The sequence below is a fragment of the Equus asinus genome, chromosome 8 (genome assembly GCF_041296235.1).
Source record: "Equus asinus isolate D_3611 breed Donkey chromosome 8, EquAss-T2T_v2, whole genome shotgun sequence".
NCBI classification, from domain to species: Eukaryota; Metazoa; Chordata; class Mammalia; order Perissodactyla; family Equidae; genus Equus; species Equus asinus.
The window spans coordinates 46,059,705-46,087,089 of NC_091797.1; the positions used below are offsets into that span (position 1 = coordinate 46,059,705).

A 27,385-nucleotide genomic window follows, 5' to 3' on the forward strand; every position below is an offset into this window, starting at 1 on the left:
CACGGACCTACTTGATGAATGGTGATTCATCAAGCCACACTGTGGCAGCGTCCCACATACAAAATGAGGGAAGTCTGGCACAGATGTTAGCTCAGCGACAATCTTCCTCAAGCAAAAAGAGGAAGATTGGCAACAGATAGTAGCTCAGGGCCAATCTTCTTCACCAGAAAAAATTAATAATTTTTATGTCTTTGCAATATTCCATCTTCTGAATGAACCCTAACTTTATTCTTCTATTGTTGAACATTAATCTTATAAAGAATATTATCCAGGTTACTTTTTTCATGTTTTTGAATTCTTTGCTCGGGATAGAATTCTTGACGTTGGATTACTGAATCTAAGGATATGAACAATTATGCTTTTGATAGCAAATTCTCGAGCTTCCAGTGAATGTACAGGCCCATATAACATATGGACAATCTTCCACGCTATCCCTGCATATGTTGATTCCCCATGGAGCTCCCTAATGTTAATTCTGCAGACACCACCCACTGTTTCGCTTGCAAATCATACTTATATACTCTTTCTCTTCTAAAGATTCCTTCACCACCTTTAGGGTGATCATATTTTCTGAAAAACAGTAACAAAAAAACCCTAAAAAGTATGCAATACCTTTATGTATTCTAAAGCATTAACCAAATGTAAGAACGCAGACTTCTGCCTTCCTGTTATGCCCATATATTATTATTTTAGCAGCTGAAAATCAAAGCTAATTTAGCCAATAAAATAGGTAATCTAGACGGTAAGAACATGTATTTTCCCTCGAGGAGTCAATAAATTCGTTTTTATTTGAACACAGAAAATGCGCCTTGACTAGTTTGGATTTTTCTCAGTTGGTCCTCATCTTGAATCGGTCCGCTTAACAGGAAGCCTGGGTGCATTTGGAAACTGCAATGAGCCGATGTTGTCGCTAGGTGGCGGAAGAGGACCACATCAAAACCCCGCGGCCCGCGCGCCTGCTCCCTTTGGTCCGTTTTGTGTTCCGGATATTGTTGCTCACTTAGTGATGACTTCAAAGTAGCTCAAGCAGCCGCTCTCCCTCTTTCGAGAATTCGCTTTCTCTAGTGTATCTAGGGAGAGAGGGGTTTCATCTGGGCCTTCAGTGGTCCCTTGGAAGCTGGCCCTCGGGTCTTCCCGGGCTCCCTGCACCAAGGAACCCAGGCACTTCTCTCCTCTCCGGCCTGTGTTCTCCATCCCACCGCCTCGCAGGCTGAAGCAGGCACACTTCACCCGAAGCGGTGAGGTCATTAACGGAACTACCGAGCAGGAGGTTATAACTTAAAAGTTGTGCGATACACATGACTTTCCCCTATTTTAATGTGTTAACACCTAAGGCATTAAATCTTTACAAGAAGACCTTTGAAGTGCACACAATTCCTAATCTGTCTTCCTTGCTTTCAAATGCAGGCCTCTCTGTAGGGAAAGAGGAAACATTAAAAATCCTTCTTCCCATCTTACCCAAGCATCTTTCACCCATCGTTTGGGGGACCCCATTCCACCCATAGAAACTGAGCCCAGGACCATGCCTGTTCCCAGGCAGTGCATTTCCTCCAGTCTGAACTATTTACTGTAATAGTTACTCCAGGCCTTCAGAGGCCAGTCAGCCCTGGCCTTTAGCACTGCCAGACCTGCAGACTGTTGGCTGAGGGAGGGGGCCCTGTCGCTTTTAGCTTCCAGGATTCCCACGGTCCAGGGCCAGTGTGGGCGCTCTCAGCCTGGTCCTCTGGGTAACTGTGCAGGGGACAGCTGCCTCAAACCCACACATCTTCTAGGAACAAACGTTTATTTTCCGAGCAAGTAGTCTCAAATTTTAAGAAGGAAGGAATAGTTTCCTAACTTGCCAAACAGTAGAGTTCAGACTTTGCTTTATTGGTCAAAACAATGTTACTTCTTGTCCTTTGACATCCTCTCCCATCCCACTCTTCTTTTCCAATTGTGCATCTTTGGGCCAACTGGGAATAAGAAAGAGCTTGGTATCTGAGGCGTTTCCCTCTTAATGGACATTCCCTTCAGGACCCCAAAACTAGACTCCCTTAGCTTTGAAATGTCATCTTGTCAGGATTAGATTCTTAGTGTCCTCCTCAGCCATAGGGAGGATGGGAAGTTGGGTAGTTTTATTCTTCTGTTTACATCACTAAAAAACCAAGATGGGAGGGTGGTACCGCTTTGCGTAACCACAAATATCACACAACTGAAGGGCGTAGTCCTGATGAGAAAGGCTCATGTGTTAATACTAATCACAGGCTAACTCACAGAATGGTGGCCCTGCCCAATAACCCAGCCATAGGAACGAAGAGGGAATTTCTCCTTTTTGAGGCATAGACCTACCCAAGCTGGACCTGTGAAGACCTCGTTTTCATAAAATCAGAATTACAGAGCCGATCATTTCAGTAGTTGTAATTGACTCAGGCAAATGGGACCTATTCAGTAGTAAAAACTTTCATTTATCCCTTTTGCATGAAAAAACTCTAGGACCAGGGTTAATTTGCCTCCACAAAATAGCTCAAGCAAATTCTTATAAGGCCAGGCAATGAAGCAATGTTTCTGGGGGCCTCAGGCCAAGATTTCTCTGGAAAAAAAGTAAAATATCAGTGGCCTCGCAGGCACAAACATTCTATTGCCCTCTGGGTAGACAGACATTATTAAGCTAAATAGACATTTGGGACACAGTGACCAGAGCATTTATGACTATTGCGACAGTGAGTCCCAGCTGCCCTAACCTCGCCAGCTGAAGTGCCCACAAGCTCAGGTGCAGCTTTGGAACTTCCAGTGAATTCTGAAAATGGCGCATGCCTAATAATAATTACTATTGTTACTATGTTATCTTTGTATACTTTTGACAAAGTGTTTATGAAGTCTGAAGGGTTACTATTCAATAGCGTCCCCCAGGAAATATGGCTCTTGTGTTCCTGTCCCAAAAGAGAACCATTTTGAACTGGAGTCCCATCTGGAATTTACTTTTCCCATCAAGAGGACAAAAACAGCAGACTTCATTCTCATCTCCCATCAGTGACTCAGGGCAGAGAGGAGGCAACTGGAAGAAAAGGAGTGCTCAGATTAAGGAGAAAGAGCAATGCGGCAAAATTGGGCAAATAAAGGAAGAAATTCTTCCCAGGATGAAAATTCATCCTGGGCTGATAGTTTGCAAAGCTAATTAAAGAAAGCAAGAACTCCTTAGGAATATAATTGCAAAACACTCTCAACTTACAATGCTATACCCAAATGAAGAATTTGGATGAGTTAATTAGGCAGTTTTAGCATTTATCCAAATTTAGCCCCCTGTAGAAAACTTCGCACACAGAGGAGATAGGAACTGGATAGCCAGAGAACAAGAGAAACCCAAACAGCTCATTTTTATCACCACACTCAGCTAAGGGTTTTCATCAATTTATCTTGGAAATGCATGAGCGATTCACAGTATCATTTGCGAAGTTCAAAGTCACCGTGGGGAAACCTGTGCAAAGCTTTCACTCTGGAGTGCCGATTCAGCCATTGCCAACTTCAATGCTGGTTTTTAGAGGCTTGTGATTTGAAAAACGCTTGGGTGATGGTAGATGAGATGACTCCTTTGGGGGGATCTGCCTCACCATTGAGACAAGATCCTGGATCCCCGCTGGGGTAGACCAGATGAGGTGAGCAGTGGCTCCTGTTTCCTTCCAGAGTCCTCCCTCCTCCATTTACCAGGTGCTCCTCTCCTCCAAGCCTTTCCTAGCTTCCATGGAGCTTTTTCTTTCTTTCCATGGTCAAGACCCCAACCATCCTCAACCCTTCCCTCGTGGACATCTCCACCCTGCACCTGTCTGCACCTGTCACTCTCTTCTCTCAACCCCCATCATACCACGCAACTGAGCATCTACGGGATGGTTGATCATTTTATGTGAATTAGTCTTGTCTCCTCTTTGTAAGTTGTAGAGGTCAGGGACTGTATATTTCTGTGGTCACCCTGACTAACGCAGTGGCATTTAATAAATACTTATTAGTAACAACAGTTAACATTTATGAAACTACTATGTGTCAGGCCCTCTGCTAATCATACAACATACATTGCTCCTTTGAACATACAAGGAAGGTTTTATTATTCGTCTTTTACCAACGAGGAAAGCAAGGCCCAAAGAGCTAGTTAACTAACTGTCCAAGGTCACGCCATCTACTTGGATCCAGCAACTTGAACTTGAGTCTTCCTGCATATGAAGCCCTGGTCCTAACCCCTCAGCTGCTACTTCTCTGGTACACAGACTGGAGGCCTGTGGCATCTCTCAGTGGCTGAGTGCTTCTCCTGTGCCCTTTGCTGGGCATGGCTGGAGCATTGAAGGAGGTGGTTCAGATGATCTCATCTGGCCCGAGGACCTTTGCAAAGATTGGAGGCAAGCGTGTAGAGTGCTCCCTGTGTGCCCATAAAACCTGTCCCTTGCAATGCTAAAGGCTTTCCCGGAGACAGGTGACCAGCTCGGTCGGGGTGGAAAGGCTGGTGCTGACTGGGAATGCGTTCCCAGCACACGAGCCTCCATTTGGGAGAAATTGGGGCAGATGATGGAACAACTATTTTCTCTCTCCCTCACCACTCCACATCTTCCTTCTCCCCACAAAGGATACCTTTTTTTTTTGGATAGTTGTCTGGGTTTAAGCATACATGTAGATATTTTCTTTTCCCAGCTGCAGCAAGAATTGTGTGGATGTTTCAGATTCTTGGGGCTCTCTGAGATGGGTCATGTCAACAATGCTGTCCTCTTAGGATTTTAAGCAGTACTAAAGGTTTTTATTCAGATGATCCTCCTGCCATTTGGTGGGTTAGAAATATGATCCAGATTAGTACCTTCTAAATTACAGATGTGAGATGATAATACTGAGTATCAAATTATCATCATCAAGGACTAACATTTATCCAGGGCTTTCTATTGGCTTTCAGTTAATATGCTAAGATTTGAATAAGCGTTGTTTCATTTAATCACCAAAAACAATGCCCATAAGATAGATGTTTATTAATTGTATGACCTGGAGTAAGTTATTTCACTGAGCTGCAGGGCTCTGCTCTAAACAATGGAGTTAATAATAATACCTGCCTCGTAAGATTGTAATGGCATGGAATTAAATAATCCATATAAAGAGCTTAGCCCAGTGCCAGAGGCAAAGTAAGAGCTCAGACAGTGGATGTCCTTGTCCTCATTTTACAGAGCAGGAAACTGAGACCCAAAGAAATCTTGTCTGAGGTCACATAGCTGAGATCTAAACCTCAAAGTGAAATCCATCAACCACTCTGCTATACGGCCTTGCTTAAGTTAATTGTTGGTTTAATTAAATGTTAGTGATTTTTTTTTTTAAAGATTTTATTTTTCCTTTTTCTCCCCAAAGCCCCCCAGTACATAGTTGTATATTCTTCGTTGTGGGTCCTAGTTGTGGCATGTGGGACACTGCCTCAGCGTGGTTTGATGAGCAGTGCCATGTCCGCGCCCAGGATTCGAACCAACGAAACACTGGGCCGCCTGCAGCAGAGCGCGCGAACTTAACCACTCGGCCACGGGGCCAGCCCCTAAATGTTAGTGATTTAAACTGTGTCTTCTGTCCCCTGACTATACTATGTCTGGAGATCGACTCGGTTAGGTAGAGAACAGGGCTACAAAGATTAAGGCCAGTTCATACATCCTTCACCGGCCATCCTGCAACCCACAGAAGGATGATGGATGGAGGCGCTGAGGGGCTGCGGATGAATCCACACAGATCCACCACCGCTATCAGACTGAAGCCAGGCTCCACAGTTAATAGATCTAGTTAGGGTGACCCTGTGCCCTGGTTTGCCCAAGTCGGTCTTGATTTATTACAGTTTCCTGGTATAATTATTAACAGTGCCCTCTCACTCTCAAAAGGTCTTGATTTACACAATCAATTATGTAGTCACCTTACCCATAGTGGAATCATCCTTAATAAATAAAGGGCAGCATGTTCTCATAAACTGTTGGCTCTTTGCCACTGTTCACAGACTGTCAGCAGCCACTTCTTGTATTCCTGGATTTTTTCCCTGCCCTGATTGCTGATTGCTTTAAACTTTAATCTCTTCTCCTTATAATTCTTCCTTCCATACTTCCCCAGCTCTTCCTGGTTTCTGCTTCTCAGCTGTGGCATGGCATTTAAGGATGTAAGCTTTAGAGGCTGGCCCCGTGGCCGTGTTGTTAAGTTCGCGCACTCCACCGCAGTGACCCAGGGTTTCACTGGTTTGGATCCTGGGCGGGGACATGGCACCGCTCATCAAGCCATGCTGAGGTGGCATCCCACATGCTACAACTAGAAGGACCCACAACTGAAATATACAACTATGTACTGGGGGGATTCGGGGAGAAAAAGCAGAAAGAAAAGGAAAAAATGTAGATCGGCAACAGTTGCTAGCTCAGGTGCCAATCTTTAAGGAAAAAAATGGCTAAAAAAAAAAAAAAAGATGTAGGCTGTGGAGTCCCATGACTGGGGTCTCTATCTTGGCCCCAACTCTCACTGGCTGGCATATCACTTCACCTTTCTCCAAGCCCAGTTTCCTCATCTATAGACTGGAACGCTAGGCTAGACCTCATGGAGTTGTCATACTGTTTGGTAAATCTTAGCTGCCTGTTAGTCACATTATTATCCCTTTGTGGGAACAACAAAAGGAGATGATGGGATAGTCCAGCAGATAAGACAGAATGCCCTTCCTGTTTTATCCCAGCGGTCCCTGCCAGGCATCAGTACACCACATGAAGCATGATGAAAGATCCTGGGATCATGATACAGAAACTCTTAATAGATTATTTCATTCCTGTTAAACAAGGCTGAAGGCAGGGCTTCCAAGTCAGGGGGAGCCTATTGGTATGAACTCTGAGCTGCCATGCTGGCCCCCTGCCAATCCCTGTCAAGCTACCTGGAATTCTATTGCTACGTTTTGCTTGGTCTTGAAATTTTCTCAGCCTCTCAAAGTGTATTATTAAGATCTCAGGACCCCTGGGTAGCCCCCTAGCTCCTCAAAGAGCCCTACCTAAGGCAGTGCTCCCCACCCCCATAAGGGTTCCCAATACCGTGGCCCTCGCTCTAGACTTGTCTTTACAATATCTGCTATGCCTCATATTGTAGGGAACTGCTTGCTCTCTGCCAGTTATTACCATGGAGGTATGAAAACTAATAATAAGTGTGGTGGACAGGTGTCGGTTTACTTTCGTATTACCCATCCTCTCTTCTCTTGGCGAGAACTCTTAATGTTTTCTTGGTTGAACCACTCCCTCCCACTCTTTGGGTGGGGCTAAGCCCTCTTCCCCACTCCAGCCAATGGCACATGACTGAGGCATCTTCAGTCAGAGTCACAGTGATTGGTTCATGGACACCACGTGACTCAATTTGAGCCAATGAGAAGCAGTCCTGAGACTCCGGCTGGGATGGTAGGCAACAGGCTCTTCTTCCTTTGGGATTGGTAAGGGAGTAGGGAGCTGCTGGAGGCCATCTTTCCCGCCTGAGAATGAAGCCGACACAGAGGAAAGCAAAGGTGAGGAATGGAAAAAAGATAGTTTCCTGCTGACATTGTTTTGGCACTTATCTAGCTGGGCTTGAAGCCAGTGTACTCTGATTACTGAGCTAATCAAATTCTGTTTCATGCTGATGCCATTTTGAGTTGTCACTTGCAACCCAAAGAGTCTTGGTTAGTACAATAAAGAAATGTGCTATCCTTCCCGAAAGGTTTACATTTTCAGCCCTAAGAGATGAATTTGTGTGGTAGAATGTCAGTCATCAGTGTCAAGCTGAAGTGGCCAGAATATTTTGAAGTGGGGTTAGGAACTAGAAACACTCAAATTCCACTCCACCGTTGGCTGTCTCATCTGACACTGAGCTCAAAGGATTGACCCTGTCGGCCCAGAGGAGCTCCTTGGTTGGCCTCAGGCGGGAGGAAAGAGCCAGCCCAGTGTGATCTCTCAGTGTGAGAACATTTCTTGTTGAAATCCACTAAAGTGCTCGTCCTTGTAATCAGCAATAACAACCCCCACAATAAGAATTAGGAGTATGACTCCGTGAGAATCAGCTAAGGTGGCAGCTTGTCCTAGAAATGTCATCTCTGATCCTGCCTCCGTTTACTGGCCTTCCCATGTTTAGGTTTTAGACAGGCAGCTGGACTCGGCAGGAAGAGTCTATTTTTCTGAAAGTTAAAACTCCTCTTCCAGCTGGTGTGGGGAAGCGGGGCAGCAAAAATGATCAGGTCACATACCAGACCAGTCTTCATTTTTTTTTTCTTATAAGAGTGGCTGTCTTCCTTGTTTTCTTTGAAAGAAGATCATTTTCTGAAGGCAGAGATATCAGCCTGTCGGTGGGTGGGACCCATCGAAGAATGCAAGGGTGAGAAACGAAATCAGATCTCGGAGGACTGGAAGACTCTCACGTGGACATCAATTACGATCATTAATGGCTCACAAATGAGTTCAGGCTCATTTTTTGATCCGTGGGATTGTTTTAAATTGAGCTCCAGAAACAGACCCTGGGAGCAGGATTCATGTGTAAGTGATTTATTAAGGAAATACTCCCGGGGAAGCCAGGAGGATCGGGGAGCCCGACAGAGAAGGGGAAGAACCCAAGCAAAGTGCCATCTCAGGGAAGTCCCCACCTCGGCCTGATCCCTCCGGGGAGCTCTACAGGGTAAATGATGCCTCAGAGAGTGTCCTCGCTCAGGGCAAGGGGGCTGGGCATTCAGACTCCCTCACCAGCAGGTGGTAGTCCCTTGTTAAGGGCCACCCTGAAGGAAGGGAGGACATAAACTTCCAGGCCTTTCTGGCTCTCCGTACTTGTGAGCAAAGTGACTCAGTGGATCAAGGGCAGTTAGGAGCAAAGACACCCAGAGGAGCTGGGGGAAGCCACACAGAGATATGGCAAAAGGATGCAAGGTATCTGGGATGGGCACCAATAGAGCTCATCAAAGATGTCCCCAAAGCCTACAAAATGTAGGGTTGCTGGACTCACCCCGTTGAGGAGGATTAATCAGCCATAAGACACCCTTTCTTTCTTTCAGAATTTCCACGGTCACCTCTACTCCCCGTCCCTCTACCCACCCCCACTTCCACTTCCCCCCACACACACTTCCATCTCCACAGCTGAGTTCATCTCCTTCCATGACCACAACCTAGCCAAGGAGATTCTTTCCCCTGAGATTTTGGTTTGGGAACTGAGAGAATCACATGCAGTCTGGCTGTTGGGCTGGCTGAGGGTGTTGTGGACTTGGAGATGAGGTTGCCGTTGTGGGATGGCCAGGCCTGGGCACAGGCCCAGTGAAGCAGAGAAAAGCAATCCACAGAGACAAAGAAGAGTATATAACCAGATTAATAGCAAATAAATATTAAATGCTGGCTATGCACCAGGCACTGTTTTCACATGGATGAGCTCATCTGATCCTCACCACAACCCTGTGGGGTAGGAACGATAGCTGTTCTCATCGAAAGTCGAGGACACTCAGGTCTCAAGTGGTTTGGTAAATTATCCAAGGTCACACAGTTTGAAAGGGCGCGGTCAGAATTCAGTCCTCTGCTCTAGCTCCAGAGCCACATACTGCCCACAAGGCCAGGAGGGCAGCTGAGCGCTCAGAAGCCCAGGTTAGCTTTTATGACTCCTGAGAGCAAGTGAAAGCCAGGCAGAGGCTGACCGATTGCTGCCCAGGTTCCCAGTGGCGGTCCTTTCCCTGAGACGCCTGCTTGAAATGTTTGCCCTATCATCTTAATAAAGGCCCGCTTTAAAGAAAAAAGTAAAAAACCCAGATTATGTTTATAGTGGAGTTCTATTGCTTACAACTAGAAGATTGTTAGGGTGGACCCCTGCTCTTGATGAAATGAGAAAAATTGAATTTGTTTTCAGTTTTTCCCAACTCCAAAAGTTCGCTTTCCCATTCTCGTGTCCTAGGTTGGATGCACACGGGCTTCACCCAGGATAGACTCGAGGGTGCCAGAATAGGCCATGCCTGGGTGACGTGATGTTAGCAGCTGGATGGCCTATAACACTTCTTCTACAGCTTCACCTTTGTGCCCTCTGAGTATGAAAATGAAAATCCCCCGGAAGAGAAAATCCCACAAAAGAGATGAGCCTTTTCAGGTGGAGGTTGTACAAGGGAGAGACAATGAGGAACCCCAAACTCTTAAGGACTGTCAGAAAATCATGCTTTGTGTTCTGTTTGATTAAGTCAGAGTGGCTTTATTTTCTTTCTACAGCTGTAAGAAGAGCCAGCCAAAGTGCTCTGTCTACCAAGAGAACCTGAGCTCTATATATAAGTGGAAGAGAAAATAACAGAAGGCTGATAGCTTCACTTACAGTCTGAGAAGATTCAGTTTCCTATAAGTCATATTCTACAGCCAATGGAACAAATGTAACTTCCTATTACAAGCGCCTATTAGACCCTTATAGAGGATTAAACACAATTTTATTCTAAACTATTGAATAGTAAAGGGAAGTTTTAAGAATGATTATAAGAAATCAAATATATATAGATTTAAATTTGAATAAGACCTGCACTCCTCCTCTCTAGTCACTTTGTTTACAATACTCCTTAGATGTAATATATACATACTGTAATATACTGATATATAGAGAGAATGTGTAATACTCACTAGAATGTAAATATTCTTTAATCATCTTTTCTTTATCTTTGCTGAGCAAGAGATGTTCAACAGAGTATTTACATTCTTCAAGAACTTGTATCAACAATTACTCAACCCTTGATCTCAAAGACAATTATAGCTTATATTTCTAAAATTAAGATTAAAGAAATATGTCTAAAATTTCTCATTTCCAGAGTTAAACTCACAAAATCCATGCGTTGGCAAAAGATGCCTTAGAAATGACAATGTGGCTGTAAAACAAAAGAAGAAAGACAGGGTTTTGTCAATAGTCTTAACCACAGCCAGTGGAAATCTGGCACAACAGCGATTAGTCTCTCTCCAGTAACATAACAGAGATTTTCAATCCATCAGAACAGTCTTGCTCCCTGAGCCTGGAGGAGGCCTCAGAATTCTCTTTAATTCAGCATTCCAGGAAGCCACTATTAAGCTGTTGGTGATGGCATCCTGTTTACCATCTGTATCAGAATGTTTCTGTTGTAAATAACAGGAGCCTCTGGCTAATTTATGCAAAAGGAGACTTATGAATGGTTACTAACAGCTCGTAAAACCACTGGGAGGGCTGCTGGTGCACAGTGTAGCCTGAGCTTCTCCAATGAGCTGGCCTGCTGAGGGAGCTGTTGCCAGCAGGACCCCAGAACCTCCTTATGCCTCCGCCATGGTCAGGAAGCTGCTGAGTCTAAACTGCCCTGCCCTTGCTGGCTCTAGAAGAATGAAAGCCACTCGGCTTGTCAGAAGGTCCACCTTCCCCGCACAAGGCCAACAACTTGCTTTACCCACTCGCTCCTTCAAGACTCACATCAGGGCACATGCTTGGCAGAAGCTAAGTCACACAAACAGCTCTAGCTGTAGGAGAGTCTGTGGGCTGCTTATAGGGACTGAGCGAGCCAATCTGTAGTTCTGCTTCACCATCTCAGGATGAATCCTTGGCATGAGATATAGGAAGAAAGCATTGGATACTTGGAAAGCACTGTAAGATATACAAATTGGAATTTGCCAGTGTTCATCCAACGCTATCCAGGAGAGAACGTACCTTGATGAAACAGATGTCCAGTGCTCTCTACAATTAAACTCCAAAAGGAGGAGAGAGAAACTCCGGGACCATTGTAACTTGATGTAGGGTGATCAACCATCCCAGGTTCCCAGGATGTGCAACTTTCAGTGCTAAAATTGGGCAAGTCTCCAGCAAACCAGGATGAATTGGTTATCATCCCTCAATGACACTAACCATTGACATCAGCCAACTAACTAACTCACTTCATTCAGATTCTACTCTCACCAAGCAAATTTCTGATTACAATTTGGCTTACTCGGCGTGTAGGGGAAAATGCCCCCAAAACATTTAGCACAATGTCTGGTATACAATAAGCACTCAATAAATGCTTATATTTTTGTATTGTAAAAGTGTATTTCAGTTTTAAATATGTCGATCAGTTAACCTAAATGTTTTGTTTTCTTGGCAGTTTTTCCTCCTCTTCGTACATTAACGTATTTCCTTTCTGATTTATAGCTACCTTTCTGTTGAGATCTTGCTCGATCCGAGATAGTTTCAGGAGACAGGTCTTCCCTTGGTGTCGTGCTTCTCCATGAGGCTTGGGAGCTCACCACTACCCCTTGGAACACGATGACTTCATGAAGGCTGATCGCCCCTCTCTGAGGCTCTAAGTGGGCAGCTGCTGATCTCTCCAGATATTACCGTACCCTGACTCCTTCACATGGCAACACCCTGTGGTATGAACGAGCATCTTTCTTTCTTTTTTTTTTTTTTTTTGAGAATGATTAGCCCTGAGCTAACATCTGCTGCCAATCCTCCTCTTTTTGCTGAGGAAGACTGGCCCTGAGCTAACATCCGTGCCCATCTTCCTCTACTTTATATGTGGGACACCTACCACAGCATGGCGTGTCAAGCGGTGCGATGTCCACACCTGGGATCCAAACTGACGAACCCCGGGCCGCTGAAGCGGAACGTGCGCACTTAACCGCTGCACCACCGGTCTGGCCCCTGAAGGAGCATCTTTGATACTTCCTTGTCAGGCCAGCTGTGGTGAAGGGAGCAAACGCGAGAATGATCAACTCCGGAGGCAGAGGAGGCAGAACATCCAAGGATGCCAGAGCAAGTTCCCCTTCATTAGTGCAACTAGAAGTGCCTGTTCTACCCCCAGATGTGGGGCCTCCCCTCAGCCCCGCCTTTTCAGGCTGCACCCCTGCTCCCAACCTTGCCTCCTTCTTTCACACAATTCAAAACATACCCGTCATTTCCTCCCACTGCTTTTGCTCATGTGCGTCTGTGGCCTACACTGCTTTTTTTCTCACTCTTCTCCACCCCTTGATATCCTGCCCATCTTTCAAGGCACAGCTCAAATGCCACCTCCTCCCCTGCCGCCTTGGTTTTCCTCTTCCTGTCAGAATTGGTTCTCCATTATCCGCCTCCCAAATGAGTTAAGGCTGCTGCTCTAACACCGATCCCATTGGATCCGGTATAGCTATTTGTCCATCTGTCTACATTCCCTACTGGATTTTAAGCTCTCCAGGGCAAACTCATGTATTATTCATCTTTGTGTGGATGGCCTTCCTCAAGAAGGCTGGACAGACTCCCGGGAATCCAGGACCCTTGGCAGAGGAGTCAAGGAGAGAAGATCCCTCACTGTTACTGTCTTTCTCTCTCTTCAGTCTCTTCCCCCTCCATCGTAAAAATATATAAAAGTACACATTACCCCAATCAGTTAAATATCCCTTTGGGAGCAAGCTGCATGAAAGTTTTGAGAATCTGTGGTTTCATAGCACAATTTTAAAATACAGTCTTTGTTATGCTGTTTGCTCACACATCAAGTATAATGTTTAAAGCATTGCTGAAAAACACATATATTTCATGTCTAAGAGGTCTTTGTAATGGCTTGTGAATGTGGAAAAAGCCCCAACGTATAAATCAGAACAACTGAGTATTAATGGTGCCTCAGGAACTGACTAGTTTTGTGCCATTGACAAGACATGTATGACATCCATGAAATGAAGGGTCGGGGCAGGGATATTTGAGATCTCTCTAGCTCTAAACTTCTGGAAGCTTCTGATTCTTTAGTTGACTTAGGTAAAAAGAAGAGAAGCTGCCTTTGAATCATGGAATCCTTCACCCCCTTCTCTTTTGAGAAGGCTGGAAAGAGTCCAAATCCAATGACATTATGATCAAAAAAGAGTTAAATCTTCTAAAACTAAATATAATAAGGGGATAGTTCTCTATCCATCTTGAGGATCCCCAGAGGAAGCCACCGCAAAGATTACACACATCACGGCTTTAGTGTTTGTCTTCTGTGTCCGTCAAGGCTGCTCCCCTGGGCTGGTGGAGTCAGCTGAGAAAACTCACCTTGTTCTCGTTCCTACTATGCCGTGTAAAGGCAACTCTGCGCCACCCCTGTCAGTCAGTCACTATTTGCATAATACATTATTTTAAGACTTAAGATATCTGGGCCCTTAGTCCCAGAAGAAAATAGAGCTCTTCAGTGAGGCCTCACAGTGATTGTGAATGTAGAGGGCTCTTGGGACAGACATTGAGTAGCTAAATTAATAAGCTCACACCCATCTGCCGTCATCGTTGTTCCTGTATCAGTTTTTCTGCGCATGGTCTGGGTCTCTGCCTTCTGAAGCTTAACCTCAGTGCGTGAGCACTTTCTCTCTTCTCTGCCTGGGTGGTGAGTCCTTCAAACCAGACTCCTGGATGTCATCTCCCAGATGGCTCCTTTGTCTCTCTCCTCCAATAAATCAATCATCGATGCCGTTGGTTTAGCATCTTCATGACCGATCTCCTCTTCTCCACTCTCACAGGAGTAGTTAGCTTGTAAGTGAGGTTAAGGAATTCAGATTTTATCCTGAGAGTAATGTACATTACTGAAGAGTTTTAAGTGGTGGCAATATATGGTCATACCTGCATTTTCAAAAGATTACAAATGGATTGGAGTGGGTGGCAAAAATGGGACATGAGGGTGTCAATTAGGAAGTTGTCAAGGCAGTTCAGGTGACAGGTGATGGTAGTTTGGGCCAGGATCATGACTGTGGGATGGCTAGAGAGAAGATCTGAGAGGTAAGAGGTAGAATCCACTGGATCAGCTGCAACTTGACTGTGGAGCGTGGGGGCGGGAGCAAGGAGGATCATCTGTGCCTCTGGCTGGAGCTGCTGGATAGAAGGCGGTGCTGCTGCTAAGACAGGAAATGCTTGTGGGAAGCTGGTTCAAGAGGGAGGAAGAGGAAGAACAAGAGAGAGCAGAGATGGGCAGTATCTCACGAGAAGAGAGCAGATAAAATGCAGGCACTCTCCTCTCTCTTTAGCCTCACTGCCTCTCTTCCATAGTTCAACTCAAAAATCTCTGTCTCTATTCCACAAAAACCATCCTCTAAAAATGTCCTAGGCCTAAAAACTCCCCTGAAATCTGATCTCAGCAACACTGTATTGAGGTTTGGGGATGGAGTGGGTTAAAACTTAGCCCTGATCCACCAACCTGCTGTGCACACTTGGATGTGTTCCCTAACCTCTCTGAGCCTCAGTTTCCTTTTCTTTAAAATGAGACTTTTGGGAGTGATGTTGTCTAAAATAATTCTCTAATAGTTGTCAGATGTTCTAATGGTTATTCAGTCATTGTCTTTCCAAGGCTACATGGTACATATTTCAAAAAGGAATGGTATTGTCAAACATAGGAAGCAGTGACTATGTAAAGCATAGTATGTAGTTACACTGTGATGTTTTTTAATGAGTTAATTTGAAGAGTTAATATAGATTGTGGTTAAACATAGAGCCAGGTTATCTGGATTCAAATCCCATCTCAGTCACTTGCTAGGTGTGTGACCGTGGCAAATTACTGAACTTCTCTGTGCCTCAGTTTTCCCATCTGCAAAATGGGCACAGGACTATCATGACAATGATATGAATTAATGTATGTAAAGTTCTGTATGTCTTAGATAATTACTATTTAGAGTAACTACTGTTCAGCCTTCACTTTTTTATCTGTGAGATAGGATTACTAGTAACTATTAATAAGAATATGGGGAAAATTAAATAAAATCATATATCCCCTTAAAGCAAGCAGCACAAGGCCTGTCTCTTCGTAAGTACGCAATCAATGTGAAGGATAGGCAGCCAGAGAGCCAGAACTAGAATCTGGATTCCAATCCCATTTTAGTTTCCAAAGAATAAACTGAGCCCTGATGTCCTCTTTGTGTGTGTTTGTGACAGGAGAGAAATAAGTCAGAGGCTGTGCTGTTGTTTTCCTCCTGCTGTTTGATAAGCTTTTATTTTAAAATAATACCAAGTCTTCCTGAGTGGCTTTCTTTAAAAGCAGCACAGTGTGCCTTGGCTCAGCGGTTTCCATCCTCCGCGGAGTAATTGAAGGTCTGTTTCTCCCCAGGACAGTTTTAAAGCAGAAGCAGACATGCTGGTACTCTTTCTCCTGAATCGAACATCTAGCTTCCATTTATTGAAAATGAGTCTGAGGAAAAATGGAGAAAGGATCACATAATTAGGCTTTTTTCCATATTCTTGGTAACACATCGATCCTAGCAGAGTCTCTGCATTTTGCCATGAAATTCTGTACCTTATGAAAATTTAATAGCAACATAAGCCCAAAGAAGAGTAAAAATTGATATTCTGCACTTAATGCAAATGAAAATGTTCCTTGGGAGAATAACACTCCACAGGCGATTTATTCCAGGCATTTATGAGTGTGTGCCTGATAAAAGAAAAGATAAGGCTGGAAGAGGCAGGAAAGGGAACCATATGGTGTGAGCCATGGGTCTGCAACGTTGCCAATCTGACTGGAAAGTTCAACAGTCAAAGATGATGGCGAGTCCTGTGCTTCTCCTCCCTGACCAGCCCCCCCCCCCAAAACCGTTCCCCCAGGATTATAATGAGTAAACTGTCAAGATTTGTATTTAAATTCACAAGAGAAGAGGAAACGCAAACTTTTCAGCTGCCTCTCCTTTTAGACCTGACTGTACTTTCCGCCCCCTCTGGCGTACTGTTCTCTCATCTGCTGTCGTAAATTATGTACAGCAGAAAAGCGGTGACTCATGCAGTAGAGACTTGAGGAAATAATGTGGCTTAATGAGGAAGAAAGAAGGTCAGATATTCATTGCTAAAAAAAGGACCTCATTTGGTACCACATTCTCCCTGTTTAAGTTCATTGCGGGCACAGACTTTCGAGAGCCAAACAGAGACAGAGAGTGTCAGAAGAAGCGTAGCCACACAGCCTTGCACTCTCTGACTTTCCCCTCGTCTCTAATTTGCCTAATTGTCGGCTACCTGATTTGATTATGGTGAGTGCCATGTGGAGCAGAAATGTGTTGCCATGAATGACTGTAGAGATCAAGAAGAAACAAGACTGTTGGAACATCCATTCCTAGGTCTCTCAAATACATGGTTTTCTCATGTCGTGTTTGTCATTCTAGGGAATTGTGCCCAGTTGCAACAGTCAATGAAACCTTCTCAATGGCTGTCTTGCGTAGATTTTGTCCTAATCTTGGCCTCTACCCTCCCCCTGCTTCAGAAAACGAAGCTTGGGGAGCAGGCACGTCAGTGAGGGGTCAGGGTCCGCCAGGGATTGCCTACACCAGCAAAGCCCCACATGACCCACAATTGTCAAGTCACTACATTTGGTGTAAAGGCCCAGGGTGTAACAAAGATAAATAGATTCAAGGAATATGGGCAGCCTCTAGAAGCTGGAAAAGGCTAGGAACAGATGGTAGAACCTCTAGAAGGAATGCATCCTGGTTGTAACCCTGTAAGACCCATTTCGGACTTCAACCTCCAGAACTGTAAGAAAATAGATTTGTGTTGTTTTACACCACTAAATTTGTGATAATTTGTTAGAGCAGAAACAGGAAGCTAATACCCAGCACTCTTGATATAATGTATCCCAGATCCCCTCATTTTGCAAATAAGAAAACTGAGGCCTAAGGAATTTGTCAACTTTTGTGAAATCGCATGGCTAGTTAATAATAGCCGCTGAGAACAGGGAGCAATCCTCTATGCTAAACATAATGCTGAGTCCTTTGCATGTATTAACTCCTGAAACTGTCAGCATGACCCTAAGACAGCGGCTCTTATCTCCATCTTACAGATGAGGTACAGCGATGTTAAAGTCACGAAGCTACGAAGCAGGCTGCTAAGAGTTTGCACCCAGGCGTTTCATCTCCGGAATGTACTCTCCTCACCGCCAGGCATAGTGTTAGCTGGAGGAGGAGCCCAGGCTCCTGGGGACCAATCTAATACTCTACCGACCCCGAAAGAGTTATTTACCTTGATCTCATTTCTTCTTGATGGCCCTGTGAGGTCTGTAGGTTATTTCCTTTTTAAGGTGAAGAAAACAAAGCACAGAGACTAAGAGATGTGCCTAAAACACACCTCTGGGGGCTGGCTGGTAGAGTCGTGATCAAGTTCACACCCTCCGCTTCAGCAGCCTGGGGTTCGCAGACCTACACACTGTTCATCAAACTATGCTGTGGTGGTGTCCCACATACAAAATGGAGGAAGAAGATTGCCACAGATGTTACTCAGGGATAATCTTCCTCAAGCAAAAAGAGGGAGATTGGCAACAGATGTTAGCTCCCGGCCAATCTTCCTCACCAACAAAAAAAAAAAAAAAAGCACACCTCTGGTTAGTTGCAATTATGACCCTCCCAACTCCCATCTCTGAGCAGGTTTCCCCTAGTCCATCTGCGCGTGGCACCATGCGAGACAGAAAAGATAGATGACAGAGTTTCTGTCTTCAGCAAGCTTATGGATTATCTTGGGCTAAATTTGATAACTTGAGTGTTGCTTTTTCCAGCTCCGAACTCATGGCAAGGGTATTCCTAAGGCCTTGATCAATAGCTGCTGTCTGGAGCAATCTCATATTGCATAGGGAAGAGCTTGGAATGAAGTAAGCAGTCGATAGACACAGCCTCCCCTCCCAAGGGCAGCTCTAGAATGTCTAAGGGGACTTCAAGACTGCTGTCTGTTTGGAGGGGAGCCACACCTGGCAGTCATGTATTGAGGCTGCGTCTTTATAGCCAATACAATGTTTTAGTTAGAATGTATGTTTACTTGGGGCGGTTTGAAGAGGGGTAGGTGGAATCTGGGGGGCACAGACTAAAGCTGCCCCAGCCACTTCTTGATACCACCAATTTCCCAGGCAAACCACTGGACGCGGCAGCTTAGGGAGAGGAATACACAGTTCCTGCCACCAAGAGGCATATCACTATCTGGATGTACACAGGAAAACAAACGAGCAACAAACCAAAGCTCTAACCCATCAGGGCCATCCAGGCATGGGCCAGAGGACTGTGAGAGGCACAGTTGTGTGGGGGCCGGCCCCGTCAATGTGGGTTCAGGAAAGCTTCACAGAAAAAGCATAAACCGGGGGGTGAGGAGGGAGTGTGGTCTTTAGTAGAGAGAAAAGTGTGGAAAATGGGATGAGTGAAGAGGTTCAAATAAGCATATTTGAAGACAGTGAATTGAGCAGGTTAACTGCTGTAAAGGACTCATGGGTGCCATGAAGTCTTTATATTGGTTATCACCGAAGCATTCATTCACTCAACAAATATATATTGTTCGCCTACCCTGTGCCAGGCACTGTCCTGGGTGCTAGGGACCCAGTAGTCAATAAATCATGTGCCCTAAAATGAGAGGGCTCTTTCCCCGATTTGGGCTCCAGCAGCCCCGCCCCATGTTCTGGCAGCCAAGCTCTGATCTTCAGTCCTGCCTGCAGAGAGTAATTCCCATTTCAGGCCGTTCTTCTGTGCCAACAGAGCCACCTGCCCTCCCCCAGCCATTGTACGGCTCCTCTGACGTGGGGCAGACACAGGAGCCCGGTTATCGGCTCCACTGGAATAAATTACCGCCCCATCATCTTCATGCATAAAACATGGCCCAGGAGGCTGGGAGAGGTTCCTGGGCAGCCCAGGACGTCACTGCCTTCGGGCCAGTCGGGAGTTAAGAGAAGAAAAGGAAAGAAAAGTCAAGTTACAAGATAAAAGAGGTCAACGGAAGCCTCGGATACAAAAAAAGGGAAGAGGGTTTTTGTAAAAAATTTTTATACATCTGGGCTTGACTTCCGGCATCGCTGCGACACTCTTTGTTCCTCTGCCATGAGAAGGTTTTAGACCGCTCGCTTTGGGACCATGGTGTTACCTTCAAGATTACACTGGATCAGAAACAGGCCATGGAGGGACAGGATCCGGAGGCGGCAGCTCAACCGTGAGTGTCCCATGGGTGTAGCCCGCTCCTCTCCTTGCTGCCTTCCTTCTCCACACCTTCCCCTACAAGCTCATTTCTGCCCCTCATGCAAATCCGCTCCTAGCTTCTCCCCTTCGACCCCTCCTTCGCTGCCCTGGGCACCCTCCTCCGAGGGACGTTTCTTAATTTTCATCCACTCCTCCCTCTTTCTCCCTATTTCCTTCCTACAGCTCTATCCTAATTAGCAGTAACTAAATACCTTTGTTTCAAGTAGCAAGCAAGAGATGGCCTCATTTCTTTATTTCTCCGTCTCAATGGAAAATACAAAGAAATATTTACAGCAGTCAAGGATTGTGTGAATTGGAACCTTCGTTTATTAGAGCGGGGACAAATGCACTGTTTGCATCAAACAGGTGTCGCGGTGTAGCTAGACTAGGTGCAACTCAAGAATCAGTGAGTCATATTTCCTTTAAAGGACTCAATCATGTGTTTCTTAAATTATCAAACTCATTCTAAGTTTCCCCTTGAGTTGACGGGAACTCTAACCAAAAGAGAGATTTTAGTGCTGAAGTAATCTGAGAAAGAAAAAGCATTCCAAGTATATGCCACGACTATTACCTACCAATAAGTAACATATTGGTGTGTGTCTGTTGCTGGAAAGGTTTATTTAACTCACATGTCAGCAAATTCAGTTAGAGGGGCGAGGCTTCTGAGGTCAACGAGTGAAAGGGCTGTTTTCACAGCAGCAAGGCACAGCTCACTTTCTTCTTTGTCATGAGAAAGACAACGGTGAAACCATGATGATAAATTACAACTGACATTTGGCCTCAGTCTGAGGAGGCAATAGGGAATGGTAGAGACTGTGGTAAATGGGAACGTGCTTGTCCCACCATGGGAGGACACCATTCAATGTCATCAGATTTTCGTGAGGAACAGGGATCTGACAGGTTGCCAGATTTCCCAACTTTTCGAGAAAAGCAAAAAACTGCTAAATTCTAAATGAAGACTCTCAAGTTTAAACATTGGCAGTTAATTCTTTAAATTTTAAATACTATAATAATCAATAGTGTGTTCTGATGCGAAATGTGACAACTGTGGACCACTAAGCCCTGGCTTAAGTGCTGGGTGTTGTTCTCATTAGAGGCCCATTACATGGTGTTGTTTAAGCCTAGTTAAATGTTGGCGAGTCTTTCTTATGTGTTAAAAGCCCCTGGTGAAGACAGTTAAAGTAAGATGAATGAGTGGCTTAGGAAGATAAATAACAAACAGAGGCATGGTCTACTAGCTTGGGAGGCCAACCTGGGCTGGTCGGATTCCAAATGGCACCCCACATACAAGGAATAGCACTCGGCATAATCTTTCTTTAATATAATTGCAGAAGCCGTTAGTAATTTTCTCAAAGCCTTTACCTTCTTATTCCTCAGCTTCTTTCAGTTGAACCTACCTTGGGTTCAGATTCCAGTTTTCAGTGACAGCTCATTCTGTGTCTATAGGAAAACAGTGCTCGTGCCACAGATTTAGGACCACACCTGTGTTCTGGGATGTGTCCCTGAGACAGGATGGAGAATGATCTGCATGGTTGCATTCTGCTGGGGGGTCGGCCTACCCTCTGAAAACAAGGACTTAGGGGGAAGTTTTGCTTCATTATAGCGATTTTACTGAAATTATGAGACTCACATCTGGGTACTGTGATGCGATTTCTGCATGGTTTTAATATGAAACGATGACGTGTTTATAAGTGTTTAATCTGGGCTTGACATTCAGCAGGCTGGTCCTGGCCTCTTTGGCCTAAGTCTTCGAGGAAGGAGGGGATTCTGACATTTCTCCTGGATGGTCCAGAGCCCGCTGTTATTAGTCAGCGTAAGTTAGAAATACCAGCTGGATCAAGTAACGTTGTTTTGGATTGGTTTTTCCAACTCATGGAACACCTGTGCATGCTTGAAGGCAGAGAATTAGAGGCAGTGGAAAGGGAGAAAGAGTGAAGACACCGAAGAGGGAAGGAGCAATGGAGAACTTCTCACTGCAAACACCGGCCTGCAAGGCTAGCCCTAGACATTGTTTTGCAATTGCTAAAATCTGTCTTTGATAACTTTTTCTGTCCTGTTTCTCTGAGGCCTTTCTCACAGGTCAGCATCCCCTCTGACTCAGAGACTCAAGCATTGTTGCCCCTTGGGGTTATTGTGTCGTTGAGAAAAATAAGTCATAACCCTTTTTTCCTCAAATATACAAAGGCACCTGAATGGCAATAGGAGGTCCGCATGTCACCACTCTCTGATTCCATGCCCATGCAGACATTGCCAATCAACCACATCTCTCTCTATATCTTTCTCTCCCAAAGAGGTCCAGTCTTAGAATCCTTTCACTATAGGGCCACTATTTCTGATCAATTAGAATTGCCTCAACAGTTGAAACCTGTATGTTTTCTATTGCTTCATAACAGATTACCATAAGCTTATTGCCTTAAAACAACATGCATTTATTATTTCACAGTTTCCATGGATCAGGAGACTGGGCATGAATTTAGCTGGGTCTGCTGCTCAGAGTCTCTCAATGCTGCAGTTGAGATGTCAGTCAGAACTATGATCTCCTCTGAGACTCAAGGTCTTCTTCCAAGTTTAATGGTTGTTGGCAGAATTCAGTTACTTGTGGTTGTAGGACTGAAGCTCTCAGCCACTAAAGGCTAGCTATCGTTCCCTGCCACTTGGCCCTCTCTACAACATGGCAGTATTACTTCTTCAAGCCCAACTGGAGAGTGTCTGTTGCTGCTTGTAATCTCTCCTTTAAAGGGCTCACCTGATCAGGTCTGGCCCACCTAGGATAATCTTCCTTTTGATTAGTTGCAAATCAACTGATCAGGGACCTTAATTACATCTGCAAAATCCTTAATCTTCACCATATAACATAACCTAATCATGGAAGTAAAATCTCATCATATTCTCAAGTCTCGCTGGCACTCTAGATGAGGAACTTATACACAGCATGTACACCACGGGGCAGGATTCATGGGGCCACCTTAGAATGCTACTTACCACAGGGCCCAATTGTCATCCTTGCAACAAAACCTGGACTTTGAGCTACTAGAAAGCTTTGTTTTTCTTTTCTACTTTTTATTATGAAAATGTTCAAACATACAGAAAAGTAGAGAAAATAGTATAGTAAATGCCATATGCCCATCACCTAAATTTAACAATTATTAACATTTTGCCCTATTTGCTTCATCTACTTTCCTGCTGAAGTATTTTAAAATAAATTGCAGATGTTATGACATCTAAACCCTAAATATTTTAGTAAGAGCATCTCTAAAACGTAAGGACCTTTTTCTAGATAACTGCCTAATTAAGTTAACAACAATCCCCAGTATTACTTAATACAGAGTCCATATTCAGATCTCTCCAAGTAGAAATCAATTCTGAATGTGCTTTGTATGCCTATAACCCTTAGCAAAATGCGTCGCACCTACCATCCGCACTAAAGGTTTGAACTCAATCAAATTATATTAAAGAAATGACTCCCAAAGTCCGTCTTCCCATGGTCCCCCTCACTTCTTTGTTTTACTCTCAGAGTCTGTAATGAGATATTTACATTATTTACAGTCTATAGTAGTGTGGGGTGGAAAATGATGGAACCAAGGTATGAGAGCTGTAATGTGTTACCCTTCTTAGGGACATCCGCATTTTAAAAGAGGGCATCAGAGAAAGACCCAAATATGTGATAATGGGCAGAGATTTTGAGGAGGGGCTCATCTGATACCCTGGAAACTATATCAAGCTGCTTCCCTAAGACCTCCTTATGTAAAGAGGGGTATAGACAGACAATAGCTCAGAGGGCACCTGGACTTCCTGAATGATGACAGTGGTGTCAAGGTGGGGCATGGCAGTGCTGGGGCAGGGGAACAGGGGGCAAAAATAAGAAGGCTCCCTTGACCCTTTTTTCCTCTGGTCGGCCACAGTTTAGGGAGGTTAAAGGAAAGGCCTGGAAAGTGTTTAAGCTTTGATAGCAGGGAGATTTGCCTTCAAATCCTACTTCTACAACTTCCTAGCTATTGGCCTGTGGGCAATTTCACTCTGGCTCCCTGAATGTCTGCTTCCTTAACCGTAAAATGGTTATTATGATGATACCAACTTCACAGTGTTATTGGAGAGATTAAAAGACACAAAATATGTCAAGCACCTAGCACAGTTCCTGGCGTGTGGCAGTGGTAACTACTGGGATCTGAGACACCAGAAGTGATATGGTGACATTTGGGAAAATATAAAGGGGCTACCATGACCACCATCACATTTTTGGGCTAGGGGGGAAATGCCATGGTGGAGAAGGGAGCCCCCTCTTCAGCAGCCTCTAACATCAGCCCACCCCACCCCATAGCCGCTGGCTTGTACCATACCAGGCAGGAGGCAGCCCAGCCATGCCAGGGAAAACCCACTGTGGCCCATGGAGGGGCAGGGAGCTCCTGTTCTTCTGGGAAGCTGGGGTGAGTGTCCCCCTCGCCATGGACCCCCAGGCTGTTTTCAGTATAAGTAAATGCATCCAGATGACATAGCCCAAGTAGAACTTCTCGCTTCACCTCCTTAAAAGGTTGAACTCCTTGTCTAGGTTGAGCTGTGATGGAGAAGGCCTCAGGATGACACCCTCAAAGGAATGGAAGCAAGTTCTCTCCGATACTTGTTTGAGATTAGGGAATGCTGCTGTCTCAAAGATAACTAATGGTGACTTCCTTCCCAGTGTTAATGTGACCTTGTTGTCTTCCGCTGCTGCTTTGGCCGTTCTCCTGACTCACGGTGGTGGGACTCTTAACTGTGACGGGGCGAGAAGGGGACCTGTAGGCAGCTGTCTGAGTTCCACAGACCAGTCCCTGGACCGTGGTTGAGAGTGTGGGTGTGATTTCGAACGGGGGCTCTCCCGTCTGAGGCTGTCCTGGACTGACAGTTCTACACAAGGAGGTAAGAAGACAGCCAGTTATTCCTTACCCCATGTGACTTTGGAGGGCACCCTGGTTCATAGAAAGGTCTTGGAGTCTCTTCTAGAAACCTTTGTGTCTCCAGATGAAGCTGAGGCCAAGGGCCGGTGCTGGGCAGGCCCCAGGGAGCCAGAGGGACCTGTGCAGGGAGCCTTTCCCAGCAGCCTCCATCTGCGCAGGGCCAGCCACTCTGCAGATGGCCCTGCTTGCCGAGGGACCCAGCATCAGCTTACAGAGCAGCCCGGCTTACTATCGGCTTTCTGCTCTGGCTCACTGTTATCTGGCAAGGGTCCGCAGCCGCGTTGTTGGGCCCGGACGACTCGTGTTTCTCCCTAGGGCTCCTCCCCTCTGGGATTTTGCACTGGCTTGGAGAAGCCATATGGCTGCAGATTGAGCTTTTAAACATGGATACAGACACCCATAATGGCCCAGACCAGAACAGAAGTCCTGTAGCTGCCTTTCCCATCTCACTGCCTTGGTATCTTGCTGTTGTCCCGACGTCATCAGAATTGCTCCCAAATGTCACATTCCTTGTGTTGCAGTCGCTGCCTCAGGCTGGGTTTCTCTGTTCCATCTTATACCGGGCGAATTCCTCTCTGGGTTTCTGTTCCTTTTAAAGTTGTAAGCTTAAAGATTTGGGAGCAGGTAAGCAAGGAGGTCACCCCAAGTATAAAAAAACAAAAAAAGCCTTTTAGAACATTCTCTGTAATCCACGGGTCACATATTTTCCTAGGCTCCAGTCTAGCCACCTGCTAAAAGTTGCCCATTAACAGCTTCCGTGCAGACAGCAGGCAGGCCAGCCCCCCAGGGCCTGCGTTTCTCCCCAGTTCCACACCTTGTTTACCAGCAGTTCTTCCAATTACAGAGCTTGCCACTGTATTTTGTTTTAGGGAAGTTAGTATTCATTCTGGCGTAAGAATTACCTATATACCTACAAACATGGCGTGACCTATTTTCTCGTCACCCAGAAGAGTAATTGCTTCTGTCGAGGCCTCACCCTCCTCCTCCTTGCCTGAGTGATTGCGTCTGGGAGGGCCACTGCCCCATGCCCCATTCCAGCTTGTCCTGTCAAGGAAAAAAAGGATGGGAAACCCGAGACAGGGAGATACTCTGAATAATTCAAGGGGGTTCTGCTGGTTGAGAAAGTGCTCTCTTTGTATGTACATTGATCTGGACAGATATTTTAGCTGTCTCCAGCCAAAGACAGACAAAAGAGAGGGCGTGGAGGGAAAAGGGAAGGAGAAGAAGAAGCAAATACAAATACGACTAACCCAAATTAAAAAGCATGAAAACAGCAGAGGGATTAGAGAACTCCGAGCCTGCTGATGGGTGCCGAAGCCTTGTATTCTCAGGTTGGTAGGTTGTAGATGGATCTAAAAAACCCAAAAGTTAATCACTGGAATAACAATTTGGTCTCTGATTGGAAGCAGAAAATTATCAAAATAACAAATTTCCTCAGTAGCATTAAGCTTGTGTATTAATTTGGGGGGAAGAAGAGTCTTAGGGCACGGAAACCATCTTGAAATATGTTAGCCCTAAATACAACCCGCTATGTGAGCACCAGTTTTTCCCATGAAATATCAAGATCCAAGAAATTGTTTAGCAGCATAAGAATATGTGCACACACACACACCCCAATTGTGAAGACGGGGAGCTTGGGCAGTAGTGCTAAAAAATAAATGTCTTTGTTTTGTTTTGGTCTGATACCAAGCTGTTATGTCCTTGCTGGGTAAAAATCAAACAATACAGATACATATAACAGAGAGAAGGAAAGCCATCTAAAATTCTGAGTCCCTCCGCTATATAGCATCGTGCTCCCATTCCTTTTTCTCAAATATACTGAATATGTTATTTTCATAAGATCTGCTCTGAAACTTGCTTGTTTCACTTAACAACATAACTTGAATACCTTTCCATAACCATAAATATATTTAGATGGGATCCATACAGTCAAATCCAAATGAAGGCTTGCAGAGTCTGAGCAGTTTAAATGTATCTAATCTGATTCACTTAAATATACAAAAAAAATTATAATTGTAAAAATGAATTGTATTGGATGGGGACTGAAACGTCCACTTAATTATTCCTGTAGCCTGGATGTCTCTGACTCTCAGGCATGCCGCGCCAGCCCCTCTGTCCCCAGATGGTAATGTGGAGTGTTTAAAAGTTCAGGGTGTTCAGAAGAGGGTTTGTGTATCTATTTTCAGAAAACTATCTCACACACACTCCTTGAAGGGTAAATCTTTTCATCCCCCACCAAAATGAAGGGTGATTTGGAAACAAGACCATTCCCTACCCTAAGGCAGGCTGGTCCCCATAGGTGCCTGGTTTCCAAGGCACCAGAGATGTTCTTGTGCTTAGCAATGGGTGGCTCGGCAGTTATCTCTGTCATAGAAAGGAATGGAAAGAGGTATCTAAGCCTTGATCCTGCAGAAAGAAGAACCAAGCAAGATAAAGAAAAACAGAGTCCCAGATATTTGCTAACTCTTCGAATTGCTGCTGCCCAAAGCTTTGTTCCCTGAGGATTTGTTATGAATAGAGTCAAATTAATCCAATCCTTCAATTTCCAAGCAAGTGACAAAAAGCCATAAGAGATTTGCTTGCTAATACTGTGCTAAAGGCAGGACAGTAAATACA

At 45.0% G+C, this 27,385-nt stretch overlaps 1 protein-coding gene across 2 annotated transcripts in view; it reads left to right on the plus strand.

The window, feature by feature from the left end:
• The first annotated feature begins 19,391 nt into the window (after nucleotides 1–19,391).
• Nucleotides 19,392–27,385, plus strand: part of RIPOR2 (RHO family interacting cell polarization regulator 2) — a 215,372-nt gene continuing 207,378 nt past the window's right edge. For both annotated transcript variants that reach the window (XM_014851602.3, XM_014851604.3), the window contains exon 1: nucleotides 19,392–19,812. In XM_014851602.3, coding sequence (XP_014707088.1) covers nucleotides 19,737–19,812 — 76 coding nt within the window. In that variant the 5' untranslated portion in view covers nucleotides 19,392–19,736. The remainder of the gene's footprint in view (nucleotides 19,813–27,385) is intronic.